General features: G+C 34.0%; 1 protein-coding gene across 4 annotated transcripts in view; it reads left to right on the top strand.

Moving 5' to 3' along the window:
* Positions 1-18,987, top strand: part of C1GALT1 (core 1 synthase, glycoprotein-N-acetylgalactosamine 3-beta-galactosyltransferase 1) — an 80,404-nt gene that overhangs the window by 20,103 nt on the left and 41,314 nt on the right. For 3 of the 4 annotated variants that reach the window (XM_046021475.1, XM_046021474.1, XM_046021476.1), the window contains 3 exons: positions 2,522-2,758; positions 6,376-7,043; positions 13,446-18,467. In XM_046021475.1, coding sequence (XP_045877431.1) covers positions 2,539-2,758; positions 6,376-7,043; positions 13,446-13,637 — 1,080 coding nt within the window. In that variant the 5' untranslated portion in view covers positions 2,522-2,538 and the 3' untranslated portion in view covers positions 13,638-18,467. Of the gene's footprint in view, positions 1-2,521; positions 2,759-6,375; positions 7,044-13,445; positions 18,468-18,987 lie in introns of those variants that run through there. The other variant, XR_006820571.1, reaches the window with a different exon arrangement.

The raw sequence follows: 18,987 nt of genomic DNA, 5'->3' as shown, positions 1-18,987 counted from the left end.
CTATTTCTATTATCATCACAATAAGTGTACTCTTTATATCCTTTATCTGTTTCACCCATCCCCCACTGACCTCCTTCTGCCAGCCACCAATTCTCTGTATTTAAGACTCTGTTTCTTGTCTCTTTTTCCTTTGTTTGCTTGTTTTGTTTCTTAAGTTACACATATGGGTGAAACCATATGGTATTTGTCTTTCTCTGAGTTATTTCATTTAGCATTATAACCTCTAGATCTACAGATCTACCCATGTTTTTGGAAAGGTCTCATTCTTTTTTATGGCTGAGTAATATTCCTCTGTGTGTGTGTGTGTGTGTGTGTGTGTGTGTGTGTGTGTGTGTGTGTGTGTGTGCCTCCCACATCTTTATCGATTCAGGCACGGATGGATACTTGGGTTGCTTTCATATCTTGGCTGTTGTAAATAATGCTGCAATGTACATAGGGGTGCACATATCTTTTAGTATTAGTGTTTTTTATTTTCTTCAGATAAATATCCAGTAGTGGAATTACTGGATCATACAGTAATTCTAGTTTTAATTCCTTGAGGACCTTCCATACTGTTTTCCACCGTGGCTGCACCAACAGGTTCCTTTTTGTCCATATCCTCGCTGACATTTGTTACTTATTTCTTGCCTTTTTGATTCTGGTCATTCTAACAGGGGTGAGGTGATATCTCATTGTGGTTTTGACTTGTACTTCCCTGATGATTAATGATGTTTAGCATCTTATTGTGTATCTGTGGACTATTTATATGTCTTCTTTGGAAAAATATCTCTTTAGGTCCTCTGCCCATTTTTAACCAGTTTATATGGGGTTTTTTGATGTGGAGTTGTACAAGTTATTTCTGTATTTCAGATATTAAAAACTATCAGATTACATCATTTGCAGATGATCTTCAGGGTCTTTAGAGTTTCAAAAGAATCACTTAAACCAGGAAGAATATTTTCCCTGCGAATACAGATTACACCTTTTGGGTGTAAGGATTTCACTAAAAACCAATCTAAATGGGGAAAAGATGACACAGCAAAGGAGAATTTGAGACCCCCTGTCAGGGAAAATAGCAACAAGACTGGGTAATCTTATTTCTGCTTTTCCTTTGGGTAATTTTATAGAGGAGTTCAGTGGGACATATATGCTCTTCACCCTTGAAGGCCCACCCTTCTGAACCTTAGAATTTAAGTTAAGATAGAGCAAAGGAAGTAAGTAAACAAGTGCCCGCCAGTTCCATGTGGGTAATTTACATCTCCCATATCACTGAGCAACTTTGCTCACACTCGCTTTCCTTTACTTCAGCTTCCCCCTGGGATCATCCTTCTCAAACTTGAAGAGAGGGCCTGAGATCTGAGATACAAGATGAGCATGGTGTAGTTCCATGGCATGACAATTTTACTTATAGATTTGAGGATAAATACATTTTCGTTAAATAGACATATATTAAATATGTATTTAAAGAGATAAAGTGAAAGGTCACATGATGGTATTTTTTATATAAAATGTTTTACTCTAGCAAATATTAATACAAAAAAGTATGTAAATAAAAAATATTTAGTTTGGTGAATGTCAGGAAAGTAAATTATGTTAAACCACTAATTTATTCTGATAATTGCTTACTTCCTTTTTTCCATCCTTTTGCTCCTAACTTTCTAATATGTTTAATGTGTGTCTCCTAAGCAACATGTAGTTGGGTTTATTTTTTTCTTTAGTCTGGCTGGCAATCTTTATCTTTAATTAGCGTTTTCAGTCTTTTACATTAACGTTATTATATTTACATTAAAATCAATCATATTACTATTTGTTTTCTGTTTATTTCATCTATTCTTTATCCACTGCTCTTTTTTCCTTATCGTGTTTTTGATTATCTTACTAATTTTTCTGTTTTAGTTATACATTTGTTTACTGGTTTATTTTAATGATTATACTAGCAATCACATTATACATCATTAGTCTTTTAAAGTCTAGCATTAGTACTTTCACCACATCTGGACAACAAAATGATTTTAGAACACAAACTCTTTGTGTCCTCCTCACAATTTTTGTACCCCTTATGTCATTTGTTTTAATGATAATAGTAATAATACTTTGTGAGATATTATGTCATACATATTAATTTATATGTAATATATACCATGTAATATAAAATAAAAGGTAAATTTAAGTATTTGACAGCAAAAAAGAAAAAGAACATAGCAAGCAGTCTTGGGTTCACAAAGGATTCTGGTGGGAAATTTTTTTTTTTACCTATTTACCCATGCCCCAATCGTAACAATGATTTTCTAACTTACTACTCATCTCTTTTATTGAACTGTCCACAGGGTGTGTTTTAGTGGCAACTAAAAGGATGAAAGTTTTAAATACTCTCAGAAATGTTCTTTCATATGGAAGGAAGTAAATTTCCCATATGGCTAAAAGTAATCAACTTTTTGTGTGTGTGTTTTTTGTGTTTTTTTTTTAAGTTATCAAGTTTTTTACTCATGATATGTATATTGCTTTCTAATTTATAACATCCTGCTAATTTTTTTTCTTACAGAAATACACTTTCGGGAAATGGCCTCTAAATCTTGGCTGAATTTTTTAACCTTCCTTTGTGGATCAGCAATTGGATTTGTTTTATGTTCTCAGCTATTTAGTATTTTGTTGGGAGAACAGGGTGATACCCAGCCTAATATTCTTCATAATGATCCTCATGCTAGGCACGCAGATGATAATGGACAAAATCATCTAGAAGGACAGATGAACTTCAATGCAGATTCTAGCCAACATAAAGGTATGGTTCACTTTATTAACAAGTAAACAGAAATAGTATTTTTCAGTCTGTGTAAATGTTATGAGAATCGCAAAAAGCTATTTATGTGAATTTTGTTATACACAATATTTTTTTATTAAAATGAGCTTAATTCCCAATATTTAATGACCTTGCTTGGTTTGTCTCAGGAAGGAAATTGCTAACACCCAGATTTATTTAGGGAATAAGATATTAATTTTGAATTTATTTTTAAATAGAGAGAGTTCAGAAAATATAATTTGGGGGAGGGCAAAACTTTTCAGATTAGATTTTTAAAAATTATTTATTTAGTCTGATTTTATTTTCATGGTTTATGTGTTTTTAGTGTTTTTGCTATTGTTTTGGTCTTAGTTTTTCCTTAGTCTTGTTCTAGAGAAACTCAAGAGTTATATATAAGTCCCAATTTATATATAATTTTTCAACTGATTTTTCTATTAATAACTAATATAACTAATCTTTTCACCTTTTAAGAGGCATAAAAAACTAAGGAGGTAGAAACTAAGGCTGTGTTATAATGACTTCATTTTCTTTTACCTTATACCTGTTACCTACCTCTATAGCTGATGTTCTCAATTGTGTCCTCTAGGAGCCAACATTTAAAACATTGGTTTTCTCCAAGTTTCTGTCCCTTGGCTATTTCATTGTATGTGTGATATCATCAATTCCCATAATTTTGGTTTCATCTCTTCTTTATTGTCTTTATCTTAGCCCAGTTCCAAACGTTGTAAAAAAAAAAACATTAAAGTAATTCAAAGATTTCTGCAAATGTGATTTATTTGATGATAAAGTATATAGCAGCTTGGAAACAATTGGAATTCTGGGTTACAGAATTGCTTCTTTTATCTTTTGGTAGTAAATTACTTCTTTCTGACCTCTCAAGAAGAGGCTGAGGGATGAAGTGTACCACATACATCCTAATTGAGTGGTATGAACTAGCAAGCATGTGCATACTATTACAGATTATGTCATGTTATGTTTAAGTGTTTATATAACAGATCCAGTTCTAAGTAGGTGCTCTGTATTCTTATCAAGAGCAGCTTGATCACTGGGCACTTGCTCTGTAGCCTTGCTCTGGATTGTTAAAGGGCTGGTTGGCACATGCTTCTCTGCTAGTAGGCTGTGTCAGGTCAGTATAAGCACATATATTAGTCACCTACTTGTCAGGCTTGATGGTCCACATCTGTTTAAGCTGGAGACTGTGAAGTCATGGTAGGTGTTTTCCTTCATTTACCAATCAATCCCATTTATCGTAAGTTTCAGCATTCTGCTTCTTTACCATTTTTCAGATTTCCTCTCTCAGTTCATTTCCCCTACTTGAGGCCTTCAGTTATACCCACGTACTGGCATTTTACCAAACTTCACCATACCTTTAGTCCTTTCTTATTGTGAGCATCTGTTCATTTAAAGAACTCTATTTTCTGCATCATCTCTATTTTCCCTGATTTTGCATTATCTCCCTTTCTCTGTTCCAGCCAAGTTCCCATTCCACACTCTGTAGGATTTATCAGCCACTGCTTTCTTTTTCTGCAGCACATTGAACCCTTTTACATACCTCTGTTACAGTGTCTCTCTTAGTGTGTGTCAAGTGCTGGTTTGTGTGCCAAGGTCCACTCTAAGACTGAGTTCTTCTGTAGCAGGACATATGCTGTACTCACCTTTGCATCTTTTGTGCCAGCATATGCCTACAACAAGGTAATTAATCAATGAATAATTACAAAATGAGAAACAATATTTACCAGATCCCAGCAGTGGGGAGAAGATTGTCTTGTTCAAAGTGAAACATTGAGAATTCCTGCATCTACCATTTTTCCTATGCATCCAATATTTAGTTTATCTGTAGCCAAAAGATTGGGCTCCTGAAGTATTTGAAATGTGAATGTTCTCTGTCTGAAGGGTGATTCTGTTTTTGAATTGTGAATTATTGATTTTTCAGGGGGATGTGAGAATATTTTTGAAAATTCCATGCCCAAACCTCACCCAACCTTGTAATAGCTATTAGTGGACTAGAAATTTATGTCTCCAGTTGTTAATTTTTCACAGGACAAAGCTTTTGTGACTTACTGGTTGACCTTAACTTTCAGGATTTGCTTCCTCAGGATTGTGCCTAGAACATTACTATAAAAAGTGTGGTTTTGCAGACTTATGCTGGTCCACAGCTACATAGGTATTGAAATTGGGACTACACAGTTAGAAACTTTCAGGGTAATTTAACAGAGTAATTTTGCCTAAATCAAAAAATAAGAATTAGGATTTGTATTTTATATTTCTTTTATTAATTTTTCTAGTAATTCATTTTTACCATATTTATAAAAAGTATAGGTCTCTAACTATTGAAAATAAAAATTGATCCTTCACCAAGCAGTGGTGGATCTAGGATCTTAAAATTGCACTCTTCCTTTAAACCAGTGGTACTCAGTATATGATCCTGGTCTGACAGTCTGAATTGTTTATTACCAGTGTGCACCCAGATAAGGAGATTGCACCAGGATGTAACTCATTTAAGCTCACCGCTTAGTTAAGTGGACTTTCTTGGAAATATAGCAAGACTTACTAGTGAAAGAAGTAATATGGTGTTTTATATTCTGCCATGGCTCCCTATTTCTTTATTGAGTAGTACTTGAAAAACACTGCTCTAGACAGTCTTGGAAATATTACTGTTATCTGTTCTGTTCTGTTTCTGACTGATGGATTTGCATTTTGGAATGAAATATGTTACTATCAAAAGTAACCTCAACTCTGCATTAACTTCTCTTCTTCAAACTGGGGTCATCATGAAAGCCTTTTTTAAAATTCTTTTTTTTTTTTTTTTAAGATTTTATTTATTTATTTGACAGACAGAGATCACAAGTAGGCAGAGAGGCAGGGAGAGAGAGGAAGGGAAGCAGGCTGCCTGCCAAGCAGAGAACCCGACACGGGGCTCAATCCCAGGACCCTGGGACCATGACCTGAGCTGAAGGCAGAGGCTTAACTTACTGAGCCACCCAGGCACCCCATGAAAGCCTTTTTTAAAGCCACCTTAGGGTGCTTGTGTAAATTCCTAACAGTGAACTCTGGTAGAGTCCAAAATGAACTGTTTTTTCAGCAGCATTTCTTTCCTGTCCTTCAGAAGTTTATTTAGAGCTGCAAGAAATTCCTGTCAATGTTCTGTTGAGAACGCTTTGACACTTTCTTTGTAGAATGAAGTGAAAAGCAGAGACTAAGACCGTGCTTTATATGTATACCAATCTCCAATCTCCAAGACAACTTGTTAAAATGCAGATTCAAATCGAGTAGGTCTGAGGTAGGGCCTGAGATGCCGCATTTCCAACAAGCTCCCAAGTGATGTTGATCCTGTTTGGTCAACCACAGTTCAAATAGTAAGATTTTAAGTCATAGTGGCAATTTTTTTTACTGCAATGGATAAGACTGACATGAAACCAGTAAATCAGAATGTTAGTTCATGTTAGGTTGAGTTTTTGCTTTCTTTCAGCTAAATCACTAATGGTAGAAAGGTAAATCGAAGGGGGGTTTTGAAATTGTTGAAGAAAATTTTTCATAATATAATTTATTTGAATTTTACATCTATGCAAATATAACTCTAAAAATTTTTTGTTTAATAGATGAGAACACAGACATCGCTGAAAACCTCTATCAGAAGGTTAAAATTCTTTGCTGGGTTATGACAGGGCCTCAAAATCTAGAGAAAAAGGCCAAACACGTCAAAGCTACATGGGCCCAGCGTTGTAATAAAGTATTGTTTATGAGTTCAGAAGAAGATAAAGACTTCCCTGCGGTGGGATTAAAAACCAGAGAAGGCAGAGACCAACTATACTGGAAAACAATTAAAGCTTTTCAGTATGTTCATGATCATTATTTAGAAGACGCTGATTGGTTTATGAAAGCAGATGATGATACATATGTCATCCTGGAAAATTTGAGATGGCTTCTCTCAAAATATAACCCTGAAGAACCCATTTACTTTGGGAGAAGATTTAAGCCCTATGTAAAGCAGGGCTACATGAGTGGAGGAGCTGGATATGTTCTGAGCAAAGAAGCCTTGAGGAGATTTGTTGATGCATTTAAAACAGACAAATGTACACACAGTTCCTCCATCGAAGACTTAGCATTGGGCAGATGCATGGAAATTATAAATGTAGAAGCAGGAGATTCCAGAGATACCATTGGAAAAGAAACTTTTCATCCCTTTGTACCAGAACACCACTTAATCAGGGGTTATCTACCTAGAACCTTTTGGTACTGGAATTATAACTATTATCCTCCTGTAGAGGTAAGTTTAGAAATTTTATTACTGTATAAATACTTAGACTGGCTTTTGTTTACTTAAAAACTAACAAATAATGCTTCTTGAGCATCGATAACTAAGAATCGTCTTTACTCCTTTTATATAGAGTGGTGATGTGTAACAAAATAGATGAGAACATGAGTGTCAGCAGTAGTAATTCAGTAAATATTGCTACTATTACCTACTGTTTATTGCCTGTGTCGGGCACTAAAAATACAGCTGTAAATATGGCCAAGCTCCAGTTCTTGTGAACCTTATAATAGTATATTATGAACCTTACATTCTGGATATAGAGCCATACAGTAAACAGGTAGACTAGTAAAGATAAAATATGATTTTAGGTTGTGATAAGTGCCCTAAAGTAAAATAAGGCCAAGTGAGGAGATAGAGAATGAGTGGAGTGGGGTACCCCAGTTTGGGTGATTAAGGAAGATGTCTCTAAGAGGTGAAGGCTGAGTGAGGTTAGAGAGCAGGCTGTGTGAAGAGTCTTCTGGGCTTCAGGAATGATGTGTGAAAAGACTTTGAGGTTTAGAATTTTAGGCTTCTAGAATTCAAGTCTTCACCTACTTAATAGTTAATTGAGCTTGGACAGAATTTGCCCAATTTCTGAGCCTGATTTGCCTGATTTGTAAAATAGATCTGATCTACCTGTTTGATTCAGTTGTAATTAGAGTATAGTACAGTGCCTTTCACACTGTAAGCATGTAAGAAGCCTTAGCTCTAATTTGATACCATAGCCTTCATTCCTGAGGATTTTATCTAAAATAAAATTATTTTATTAGATTCCTCAGCTAAATATTTAAGAAGAATTAGTATCTTGTACCGACCAACTAGCTTTACCATATATTAATCTTTTTTATTTGTTTTTTGGGTTTTTTTTTAATTTATCTATTTGACAGAGATCACAGGTAGGCAGAGAGGCAGGCAGAGAGAGGGGGAAGCAAGCTTCCTGCTGAGCAGAGAGCCTATGTGGGGCTCGATCCCAGGACCCCAGAATCATGACCTAAGCCAAAGGCAGGTGCTTTAACCCACTGAGCCACCCAGGCGCCCCTACCATATATTAATCTTTAGCCATATTTGCTTCCTTTTTTAAAAGGAAAAGGTATAGATACAATTGAGGCCTGTGCACCCTCCCCAACCAAGTTTTCTTATGTCCTTCCTCAGTGTTAACCACTATCATGAATTTAATATTTGTCATTACCATGTATGTTTGTATCTTTTTTCCTACATGTTTGTGTATCCATAAATAACATATAGTATTGTTCTGTAGGTTTTTAAATAAATGGACTTATTCCATACATATCCTTGAACATTTGCCCTTTTAATACATTAAAATTTATCCACATTAATATATGTATATGTTTCATTAATTTAGGCTCCTGTATAATCTAACATGAGCATCTGTAATTTATCAATTCACCTACTGATACACATTTAGTAGGTTGTTTCCAGTTCATCACTGTTATGAGCATTGCAGCAGTGAATGACTGACTGAAGGACGTCAGGAGTCATGAAACCTAGCTTTTAGATTCAGATCTATTATTGATTAATAATGCATGTAGGCAAGTCATTAGTACACTATGCCTTCTTTTTTCTGGCCCTAACATACAAATAATACACTCATGCTAGCATTCTCATCTTCATAAGCCAGTGTTTGCAAATCATTATCTAGGGCAGTGGTTCTCAACTGTGGGCTTTTTGCCTCCTAGAGGACATTTGGCAAAATCTGGAGACATTTTTGGTTGTTAACTGAGAGACTGACATTGGGTGGAGGTTGCTGCTGGCATCTTAGTGGATAGAAATCCTCAAGATTGTAAACCCACTAGATGCTAAACATCTCAAAATGCACAGGACGGCTTCCCACAATAAAGAATTATCTGGCCTAAAATGTCAGTAACACTGAGGTTAAGAAACATTGACCTAGAACTTTTCACCCAATCTTTAGACACTCAGCTTTAAAAGGAAATGTTGAAGCACATCACAACTGCTTCTGATATCAATCACTGGTATGTTCTTGGTACTTACTCAGACACAATAATTCCTTACAGTAATTCTGCATTTAATAGATGACAAAACTGAGGCTCAGAAAATTCAAGTAATTTGTCCTGATAAATATTCTAGGCAGTTTTACAAACCATGCTGATTATAAACTCTTGGTGATTTCTATCATGGGTTCCCTTCCCCTCCATGATTAATGTGATATGTGTCCCAAAGGGTTGGGGGTTGAACTGAGGGATGTTACAATAAATGTTCTGCTTGGGATAAAATTCCACTTTAATAAATAAACAGTTTAAAGTTCAGTTCTATGTAATGAGTCTGTTTGAAACCTTATACTAGGATTTTATTGCTCTTGTGGATGCAACAATTTCCTAGACGGTAAAACAGATGTATTCGTAAGTCTACTTTGTGATAGTCTATTTTTGTTTTGTTCTTATGAGGTACTACTCTGAAATTTTTTTAAATGATTTTATTTATTTATTAGACTGTACAAGCTGAGGGGGGGCACCAGAGGGAGAGGGAGAAGCAGACTCCCCACTGAGCAGGGAGTATAGTGTGGGGCTCGATTCTAGAACTCGGGTTATGGCCAGAGCCAAAAGCAGAATAACGGACTGAGCTACCCAGGCACCCCTGAATTTCTTTTTTTATGTAAACTTTTCTTAGTATAATTTGACCATTCCTAGATTACTTGACCCCTTCCCTTCTTAATGCTGTACGTTTCCCATATAAAAATATATCTAAACTTAAGAACATTACAAATACATATAACAAAGATACCTAAATGCATGTAAGATTTTAATGAGAGTATCTGCTACAGACAGTAATAGCAAAGGGACATCATAATTGTCACTATTTTATAACCAGTAAAATACCCTTCTTTCCTTTAAGAGTGCTACTACCCACAGTTCCCACCTACAGATAGGGTGTACCTAATAGTATACTTTATATGAACAAAATAAATATTTCTGTGATACATCAAATTGTGGTGGTTTTTAAAATGGTTGCAAGATTTATGTTCTTTCTATAAAAATTTATTCAGTTATATTGAAGACAATAAAATAGATTTGGAAGAACCAAAATTGACCCAGCTTCCTAATATTGCTGCTTCTCTCCCAGGAGGGTTCGATACAAACACATGTGAAATCCAACTTCTATTATTACTCATCCATCATTTAATAAATTTTCTTCTCCATAAGTGAGTTACTATTTTCAGAGTTATCCTAAGTCTCCTACATACACTTTTGCTCTGTAGTGATCACTGAAAACACAGTGTAGAAAATGTTTATTTTAGCAAGTCAATGTGTGAGATATACAGCTGATCAGAGAATTATGTTCTTAAGTTGGGTTTAGAACTTAATCTTCATGCATTTCCCTTTACACACCGCCTTCTCACTTCCCTAAAAGTGATTTATTCCCTAGGACTAAAAGTCTTCCCTAGGAATAGACTTTTCACCAGAGAATTTGTAATCAGTCTTAATACAGAGGATTTAAAATAGTGTGTATGTTTGTTATAGTCTATATGTAATAGTGTTTATACAAACACATGCATCCATATGTACAGATATATACACATATATACACACACATCTACACATATATACATGTGCCCCTATATGTGAAATTGCCTTGTTTGTAGGTCAGAAATGATCAAATAGGATTTCTTCTGTTTTTCAATTCTGATTACATTAACTATAACCCATCTGAAACTTACTGATACATGGTCAAAATTGAGAGCTCCAGATTTTTCCAAATTGTTAACTGATCTTTCCAATACCATTTTTTTTTTTTTAAGATTTTCATTTATTTATTTGACAGACAGAGATCACAAGCAGGCAGAGAGGCAGGCAGAGAGAGGAAGGGAAGCAGGCTTCCCGCTGAGCAGAGAGCCCGACACGGGGCTTGATCCCAGGACCCCAGGACCATGACCCGAGCTGAAGGCAGAGGCTTTCACCCACTGGGCCACCCAGGCACCCCTTTCTAGTACCATTTTTTAACTAAATCTTATTTTCAGTAGTGATTTAAAATAATCTCCTTTATCATATACTGTAGCGTTACTCACAGTAGGGTTGGTATCTGGTATTTCAGTTCTGTTCCATCATCCTATTTGGTTTTGCCTCAGCACCATAATGTCTTGAACCCTGTAGCTTTACTGAATTTTGAAATTATTACTCTAAGAGTGTATATTCCTCTACTTTATATCTCTTTTTTTCAAATTGTTTTGGTAACACTAATGTCTTTATGTTTATGTATTTATCCATTTAGGGACAATAGATATCTTTGCCTGGGATTTTTAAATTTTATTTTAGGTCCCTTAGTAAAGCTTTATAGTTTTCTCCAGATTTTATTTCTTCTTAAGTATCTATGTTTTTAATATTTTGTTGCTATTTTACTTGGGCTTTTTTTTAAAGCTTTTTAACTGGTATATATGAAAGCTGTTGTTTCTTAAAAGCATCTTTAAAATCTGCCTCTATTCCTGGATACTCTATATCTGATGATTTTTTATTTGACTTTCTTGAGTTTAGGTAGTAGCCATTATTATATGCAAAGAGCTATTTTGTTTCTAATAGTTATAGCTGTTTTCTTTTTATTGCTTATAAATCTTAATAACAGTATCCTGGTCATCTAGTAAAAAAACAGTAATGCTATAGAGTGAAACATAATGTAGTAAATCTTATTAAAAATATTATTACAGTATTTCAGGGTCATATGAAGTTGCTTTCAGAGAGGATCAGCAATTTAAAATTCACAGCTATTGGTCTAGTCTTTTAGTTTAACATGTACTGCCCAGTATAGTAGCCACTAGCTAGGTACAACTATTGAGTACTTGAAATATGGCTAGAACAAATTGAGATGTGCTGTTAGTATAAAATTCATTCCTGATTTTAAGAACTTACCACAAATAAAAAGAATGGTTTCATTAATAATTTTTAAAATATTGATTGCATATTAAAAAAGAATAATATGGACTTATTCATTTGAAATATATTCAAATTAATTCCTTTTTTTTTTTTTTTAACTTTTTAAATGTGGCTCCTAGATTTTAAATGGCATCATGTGGCTCACATGTATCTATTGGATGGAGCTGGTTGGATGATCACAAGTTGACTTATCATTTTACTTTTCAGATTTGTTCCTATCCTTACATTGCCAAAGGTGCTAAGAAGTAGGCACCAAATAATTTTCCAGTGCCTACACAGTTATCCAGAAACCCCAGATATCTGGTGTTTGTTTCAAAGGAAAGTTCAGAGAGAAGGCCAGAGAAGATGCAGTGGGTAATTCCCTGATAATTTTTACCACATTGTAAGCTACTTATTTCTAGACATGAATTATTAAATGTTCAGTATGAATCTTCTCTGGGACCTTGTCAGAATATCTTTCTTCTTGGGTCCTTGCAAAAATACGTGATAGAGTCTGAAGTTTTGTTGGAGTCACCTGGGTGAAACATTCTCTAAATACCAAAATAACCTTATAATTGTTTAGTTCTGGGCCAGTTTTGTGTTTTCTTCTTCTTCTTCTTTTTTTTAATGTTCTTGCTTTTTTTTGTTGTGTTTTTTTTTATTATCTTGTTTTTGTCTTTTAAAACCTATCCTCATACCAGCTCTGTTAGGAATCTGAGAATTATATTTCTGGACAAATGTTTAACTCTGACTTACTTACTGAGGACCACCTAAATGTGATTATTTTGTCAATAATAATGTCGGCATTTATTGAGCATTTACTGTAGGCCACGCTGGTTCCAAGCATTTTATATACATTATCTCCTTTAAGTAACCATCTTTTGCAGATGGGGAAATAAAAGCTTATAGAGGTTAAGTAACTTGCCAAAGATCATACACTACTAGTATGTAGAATTTGACCCTAGTCGACAAACTTTGGATTCAAACTTAGAGTTGACTCAGCACTTCCTCTCTTAAGTACTATATTGTTTGGGTTGATGTGTAGATGAAGTATTTGGTTGCACATAATGGGCAAGAATTTTGTAGTCATTGAATGCTTCAAAGTTGTCTTTCTGAGGTTGAGCCAAGCAAAAAGTTAGAGTGAGAGCATAGGAAGTTTAAAAGCAAAACTCAGAAATAGAGCATCATTCTTTGTATAGCCACCCCTTTCATTTGAAGAAGTCTCAAGAATGTTTTCGGTGAAAACATTATAGACTATGAGAGAATATGATTTCAGGTAGATATATTTTAGCAGTTTTCATGTTTAAATCATGAAGAACTCTACAAACTCTTGGTTTCTTCCACAAGTCTAATAAATAGGTGCCTCTGCTTTACCTTGCCAACTTTGGTGCTTGGAATCTGTTAAAATTAATGTTTCCTTTATCAGTATGTGAGTATTGTGTGTTAACTATGTACTGTTTCTTAATGATGCCTGTTTCTGCTACTTTTTTAGGGTCCTGGTTGCTGTTCTGATCTTGCAGTTTCTTTTCACTATGTTGATCCTACAACTATGTATGAGTTAGAATACCTCGTTTATCATCTTCGTCCATATGGTTATTTATACAGATATCAACCTGCCTTACCTGAAAATATACGAAAAGAAGTAAGTCGAGATTACAAAAATGAAGATCCAAAAGTAAAATGAGAACCCTTGAAAGAAAAACACAAATGAAGAGGTAAAATGTTTAGCATTGCACTGAAGAACTTCTACATTTCTGATACAGAACACTGGAATCCCAGTGAGGAATTCTTTCTAAGTGAACATTCCATATTAGAAATCTTTCATATGAATGACTGTAAACTGAAGCTTTAAGTGAGCTGTGAAGTCTGTTAAAATGTGTTTTGATACAGTAATATATATATGTAATATATATATATTATATATATAATATATATATATATATGAAAAACTTGTGTTTTTAAAATGGTGGCCAGATAGAGGGACTAGAAACGAGATTTTTGTTTTCTGTTCTTGAACACATTTATTATTTTCACTGAGAAACTGGGACACTTAAATTTTCTAAAACTATACTGCACATATTAATAACACACATGATGCTAAATAGATCTGCCTTAAAGAAAATTTTAGGAGGAAATAGTGTTGCTTAATGTTATTCATAAACTCAAGACATGAGTTTATATTTGTAGTATGATATAAATGAACCAAACCCTTCCCCCACACACACACTCACACATGCAGTTTTTGTCTAATGGAAATTTCCTATGACTGTAATTGGCAGTATTTCTTCCAGACAAGGTAAAGTAAGAATGGCACTTGTCCTAAAGTGCATTAATAAAACCACATTTTGAAATTATATGGGCCTTGACTGTATTATATACTTGGTTCTAATTAGTAATTAATGTTTTACTGAGTCCCTGTCGTCTCTTTTCTAAATATGTTTATCCGTGAATACAGTTTTAATATTAGTATTTATTTACTCAAAGCATTAATTGCATTCTATAAACATGCATTTTAAAATATTTTGTTCCCAAATTTACCCATTGTTAATTGTGGGTAACCAATATTGGAGATGCCTTTCTTAGATCAGTGCCACTCTCAGGAATTACTGTCATTTTAAGTTGATTATTTAAAACTCTTTCCAACTACATAATTCTAGTTCCTTTTGTTATCATCCTGTTGAGAGATGAGAATTTGTTTGTGCCTTTCATAACTTGTTTAAAGCAAAGTTTAGACATTCATTTTTAGGCTCTGAGGTGGCTATTAGTTGCACTGGCAAATTAATTTGAATGTACAGCTTTCACCAGAGTTGATTAAAAATACTAGAGAAACAGAGTGCTTAAACAAAGTGAAGTATGCCAGATTTTAAAAGACCAAAATACTTAATTCATGAATATCAGCCTGAATTTTGATGCTGACTTACTATTTTGGGGTGGTTTTTTGTTTGGTTGGTTGTTGGTTGGTTGGTTTTGCCAGTAGATAATTCTAACAGAGCAGAACACCCAATTCAACACTGTCATCAAAAATATGTTCGTAAATATTTCATTCTGATTTTCGTGACCTAGTTAAAGAATTTCTGGAAGGAAAGAAAATTTTAAGCTTTGTTGTCTTTAGTAGTATTATCTGAGTGTGTCAGAAAAGAATATTTTGCAGACTTTCTATAAGATTACCTTAAATGTTACAAATGATTTACATTTTTTATGTTTATAATTATGCTAATTTTACATGGCTATCATGCCATTGAATCTGCTGCTTGGCTGAAGAGTTTATATTTATTGTGCCAAAACATGTCAAAATTATTATCTCTTTGGATGGTATATATTGAGAGGATGTTCTTGGTGACGATTAGTAGTAATTACGGATTACTCTGTCCTGTCCACACATTGAAAAGTCCCACCAGTTTTTAACTTAAATTGTCTTTTGTTGTTTTCATGACACTGTTACCTGCCAGAATTTCAAGGCATTCATTCTTTTCTTTGAACAACTCTTCATCGTGGTGTGAATATGAATTTATTTGCAGTCCATATATGCTACTTTCTAAAAACCTTAAAATTTACTCATAGGAAATTAACATTTTGATGAATCCTGGGGTCTGGAGTCAGACTGCCTGGGTTAAAATTCTTGATCTATCACTTACTAAGTTTTGTAACCTTGAGCAATTTACTTAATCTCCCTGTGCCTCGATTATCTCATCTATAAGTTAGGGATGGTAATACTAAATCTACCTCACAGGATTTTTATGAGGATTAAATGAATGAATATATGTACAACTTTTAGAATACTTATCTGGCCCAGATTACGGAGCAATAAGTGTAAGGTTTTATAGAATGTAAATATTTGTTCTAAGTGAATGAAAATATCTGCTTTATTCAATTAGATGTTGAAGGAAATATTTCATACATTTCTTATAAGTAATAGCTAATTTTTATCTAATGCTTACTGTATGCCATATGGTGTGCTTTAGATATTCTATGTACATTAGTGTTAATCTTCACAAATTGGGTATTCTTCCTATATTGTAGATGAGAAAACTGAGGCTCGGAGAACTAAAGTAATTTTTTCACTGTCATAGAGCAAGTAAGTAACAGAGCCAGGATTTATGCTCCAAGTCTGTGTGTTCTTTGTACCATGTCAGCCTTGAGGTTAGTCATTTAGCACTATTTCTTTCCATTTTTACTTACTAACATGTGTAATATGATACATCAGTCAGTAACAGACAAATTAACCAGCCAGATTGTCATAGTGGCTCTCAAATTGTCATTCTTCTATACTTGCCCGGGAGCTTGTTAAAATGCGGATTTCAAGACTCTGGTCCCAGAAATTCTGATTCTAGCATGGGGCTCAGTACTGTGCTTTCTTACTAGATTGCCTAGGTCAGTGGTTCTCAATGTGTTGTCCCCAACTAGCAGTATTTGCATCATCTGGGAACTTGAAACTGGGGGAACTTGAACTTCTCTGGGGCCCCCACCCCAGACCTCCTGGGGAGTCAGAAACTCTAAGAGGAGAAGCTAGCAGCTGTGTTTAAACCCGCCCTCCAGGTGAGTGGGTCCTATTCATTCTAGTTTGGGAACCAAGACTTGAGTGATTCTGATGCAAATAATCCTTGGATTGTGCTGAAGATTTATTGCTCCTTAAGTAGGGTATCTTTCAAAGATTTAGATGAAGCATGTTTTAAATCTGTGTCATCCAAGATCATACTATATTAAATGTGAGAGACTTTAAAGATAACTTAAAGGGTCCATGGATCATTCATTTTTTGACGAAATTCTGTAGCTTCTTCAGATTGACTAATACCAGGGCCCACAATAACGTATGTCATTCTCCAAGTTTAGTAATTCACAGTTGGGGCAGGAAGAGTTTATTAAGTACTAGTAAATACATAATAATTCATTAAAAGCATAACTAAATGAGTGTCCTCACTTGTTAGTGAAAAAAAAAATTCCAATTGTAAGCAAAAAACTTTAAATGGGGGTCGCAAAATACTACTTTATAATATGCAGATGTTTTTCTGCTAATTCGTGCTATGAAAATTTCATCACTTTCAAGAATCAGTTGACTGTCCTATATGACCTAGTACAGCAAAAAATTCTCCAGGTATTCAGTAGAGCACATATAAGCAGATTTCATGATGATCACTTACCATCTTTTAAATTACCATCTTTGTCATTTGGATAAATGATTTTAGTGTGGTCTCAAAACACAAGGCTTTTGCTATCTTTATGTTTCCCAGTAACAGTATACTTATATTTCAAATGGGAAGTTCATAGGTGATACAAAGCAGATTTTTGTCCCAGAGTTCAATTATTTGTTTTATCTTAAATTTCAGAGGAATTTTTGTTACTATAAGATGATTCAAAATAAAGTACTGACCAGTTTTTAATATTTTTTGAAATACGGTAGTTGTATTTGAGCATTAAATTTGTTAACTGATAATTTTCATAGATGTTTCTTGAGTATTAATTTTTCACTTCCTTGAGCCTATTGAACTATAGTATTTCCGGATTGAGACTTGAAAAAAAAATGCCTCACTTTATTGATTAGATCAAGTCTGTCCTTTTGTTCCTCATTTAAATTTTCAGTTCATTAGAGTATTTAGTCTTTGACAATTTCTTCTTTGTATTTGTTGCCCTCTATTTTCTTTATGACTAATTTCCATTTCTTAACTACTTTAATGCTGCCTTTGCAATGTTAATTTGGCTGTAATTAGTGATTAGAATTTGTATCACTTACTAATAATTTTATACCTATTATAACTTTAGATTTCCCTAGGAGATTGGAAGAAAAAAAATCTAAGAATAATGCCTGCTGGCTCTCAGGATACTTGCCCTAGTTAAAAGTCTACAGTTTTAAACTAGTTCTATATATACAATTACTAAATGAACTAAAGTTATTTGGATTCCATTCCCTCAACCCCTTCTTCTCAAAAACAAACCAAAAAACTCATTTGCCTCATTTCTCTACTGTAGGCCTAACAGAAACATTCTTAAGGAAGCTGGGGGACAACCTGTTGTGTATTTTATGCTAAATGTAACCTCTTGTTGATTTAAAAATATGACTTACATTTATATATTGGAGTTGAAATAGAGTTTTAATACAGATTAGAGCAAAAACTTCACAAATTCTCCCTAGAGAAATCAACTCTAAAACTAGTTTCAGAAGTGAACAGTGCTCTGTTTCAACCCCTTTTACCTCTAGTTTTTATCAGTTCATTTTAAATAACTTTGCAGGGCCCTACCAATTAATAATCCATATAAAGTATATATTAGAGGGAAACTAATCTTACTGCTAAGCAGTGTGTTATATCACACAGTGAATATTTGTGTTTTGGAATTTTGAAATTATGTAAGGTTATAGTATTATGAATGGTTGAAAAATGCGTGGTGACTTGCTTATTTTAAGTGATCCACCAATAAGTCAGAAAAAATGTATTTTTAAATATGTTTTTTAAAGTGCCTTTTGAACATTTTTAAACAATGGATTTAAACAACCGCATAAAATAAATTACCATGTTTAAAGCTGTTTTATCTGATTATTTTTAACTGTTGTAAGAGTTGTGGGAAATACTAAAGGAGTAGTTTTGGGATTACTTTACCAAAAATACTAATTTAAATTATTTTCTCATCAAAGTTACTCAATTTGAATAGGCTTGAGTAATTTTTACAGCAGTGTATATTATTTGTCTTTAAAGCAGCAAAATATTCTACCTCTGATTTAGAATAATCTTAAAAAAATTAGGTCATCCAGGTAAGTGTATGTATGTGTATATGGGTGGGGGGAGATGCTTTTCTATTTCTTGGTATATTTTGATCTATCATGTACACTGGAGTTCATTTATTCAACTAATTATTCAACTAATATTCAAATAATGCCTAGCATCTACTAGAAATATAAAGCAATACCTATAGGATCTCTGTTCTCATAGAGCTTTAACTCTGTAGCTAGACAGTAAACAAGTTAATAGATGAATGAACAAGATCTCAGAGAATGGTGTTAGGAAAAGAAAACAAGGATTCGATAGAGCAATTTTCTGTGTAGA

This window comes from Meles meles, chromosome 10 (genome assembly GCF_922984935.1).
Source record: "Meles meles chromosome 10, mMelMel3.1 paternal haplotype, whole genome shotgun sequence".
Classification (NCBI taxonomy): domain Eukaryota; kingdom Metazoa; phylum Chordata; class Mammalia; order Carnivora; family Mustelidae; genus Meles; species Meles meles.
This window is presented reverse-complemented; position numbering and strand designations above follow the sequence as displayed.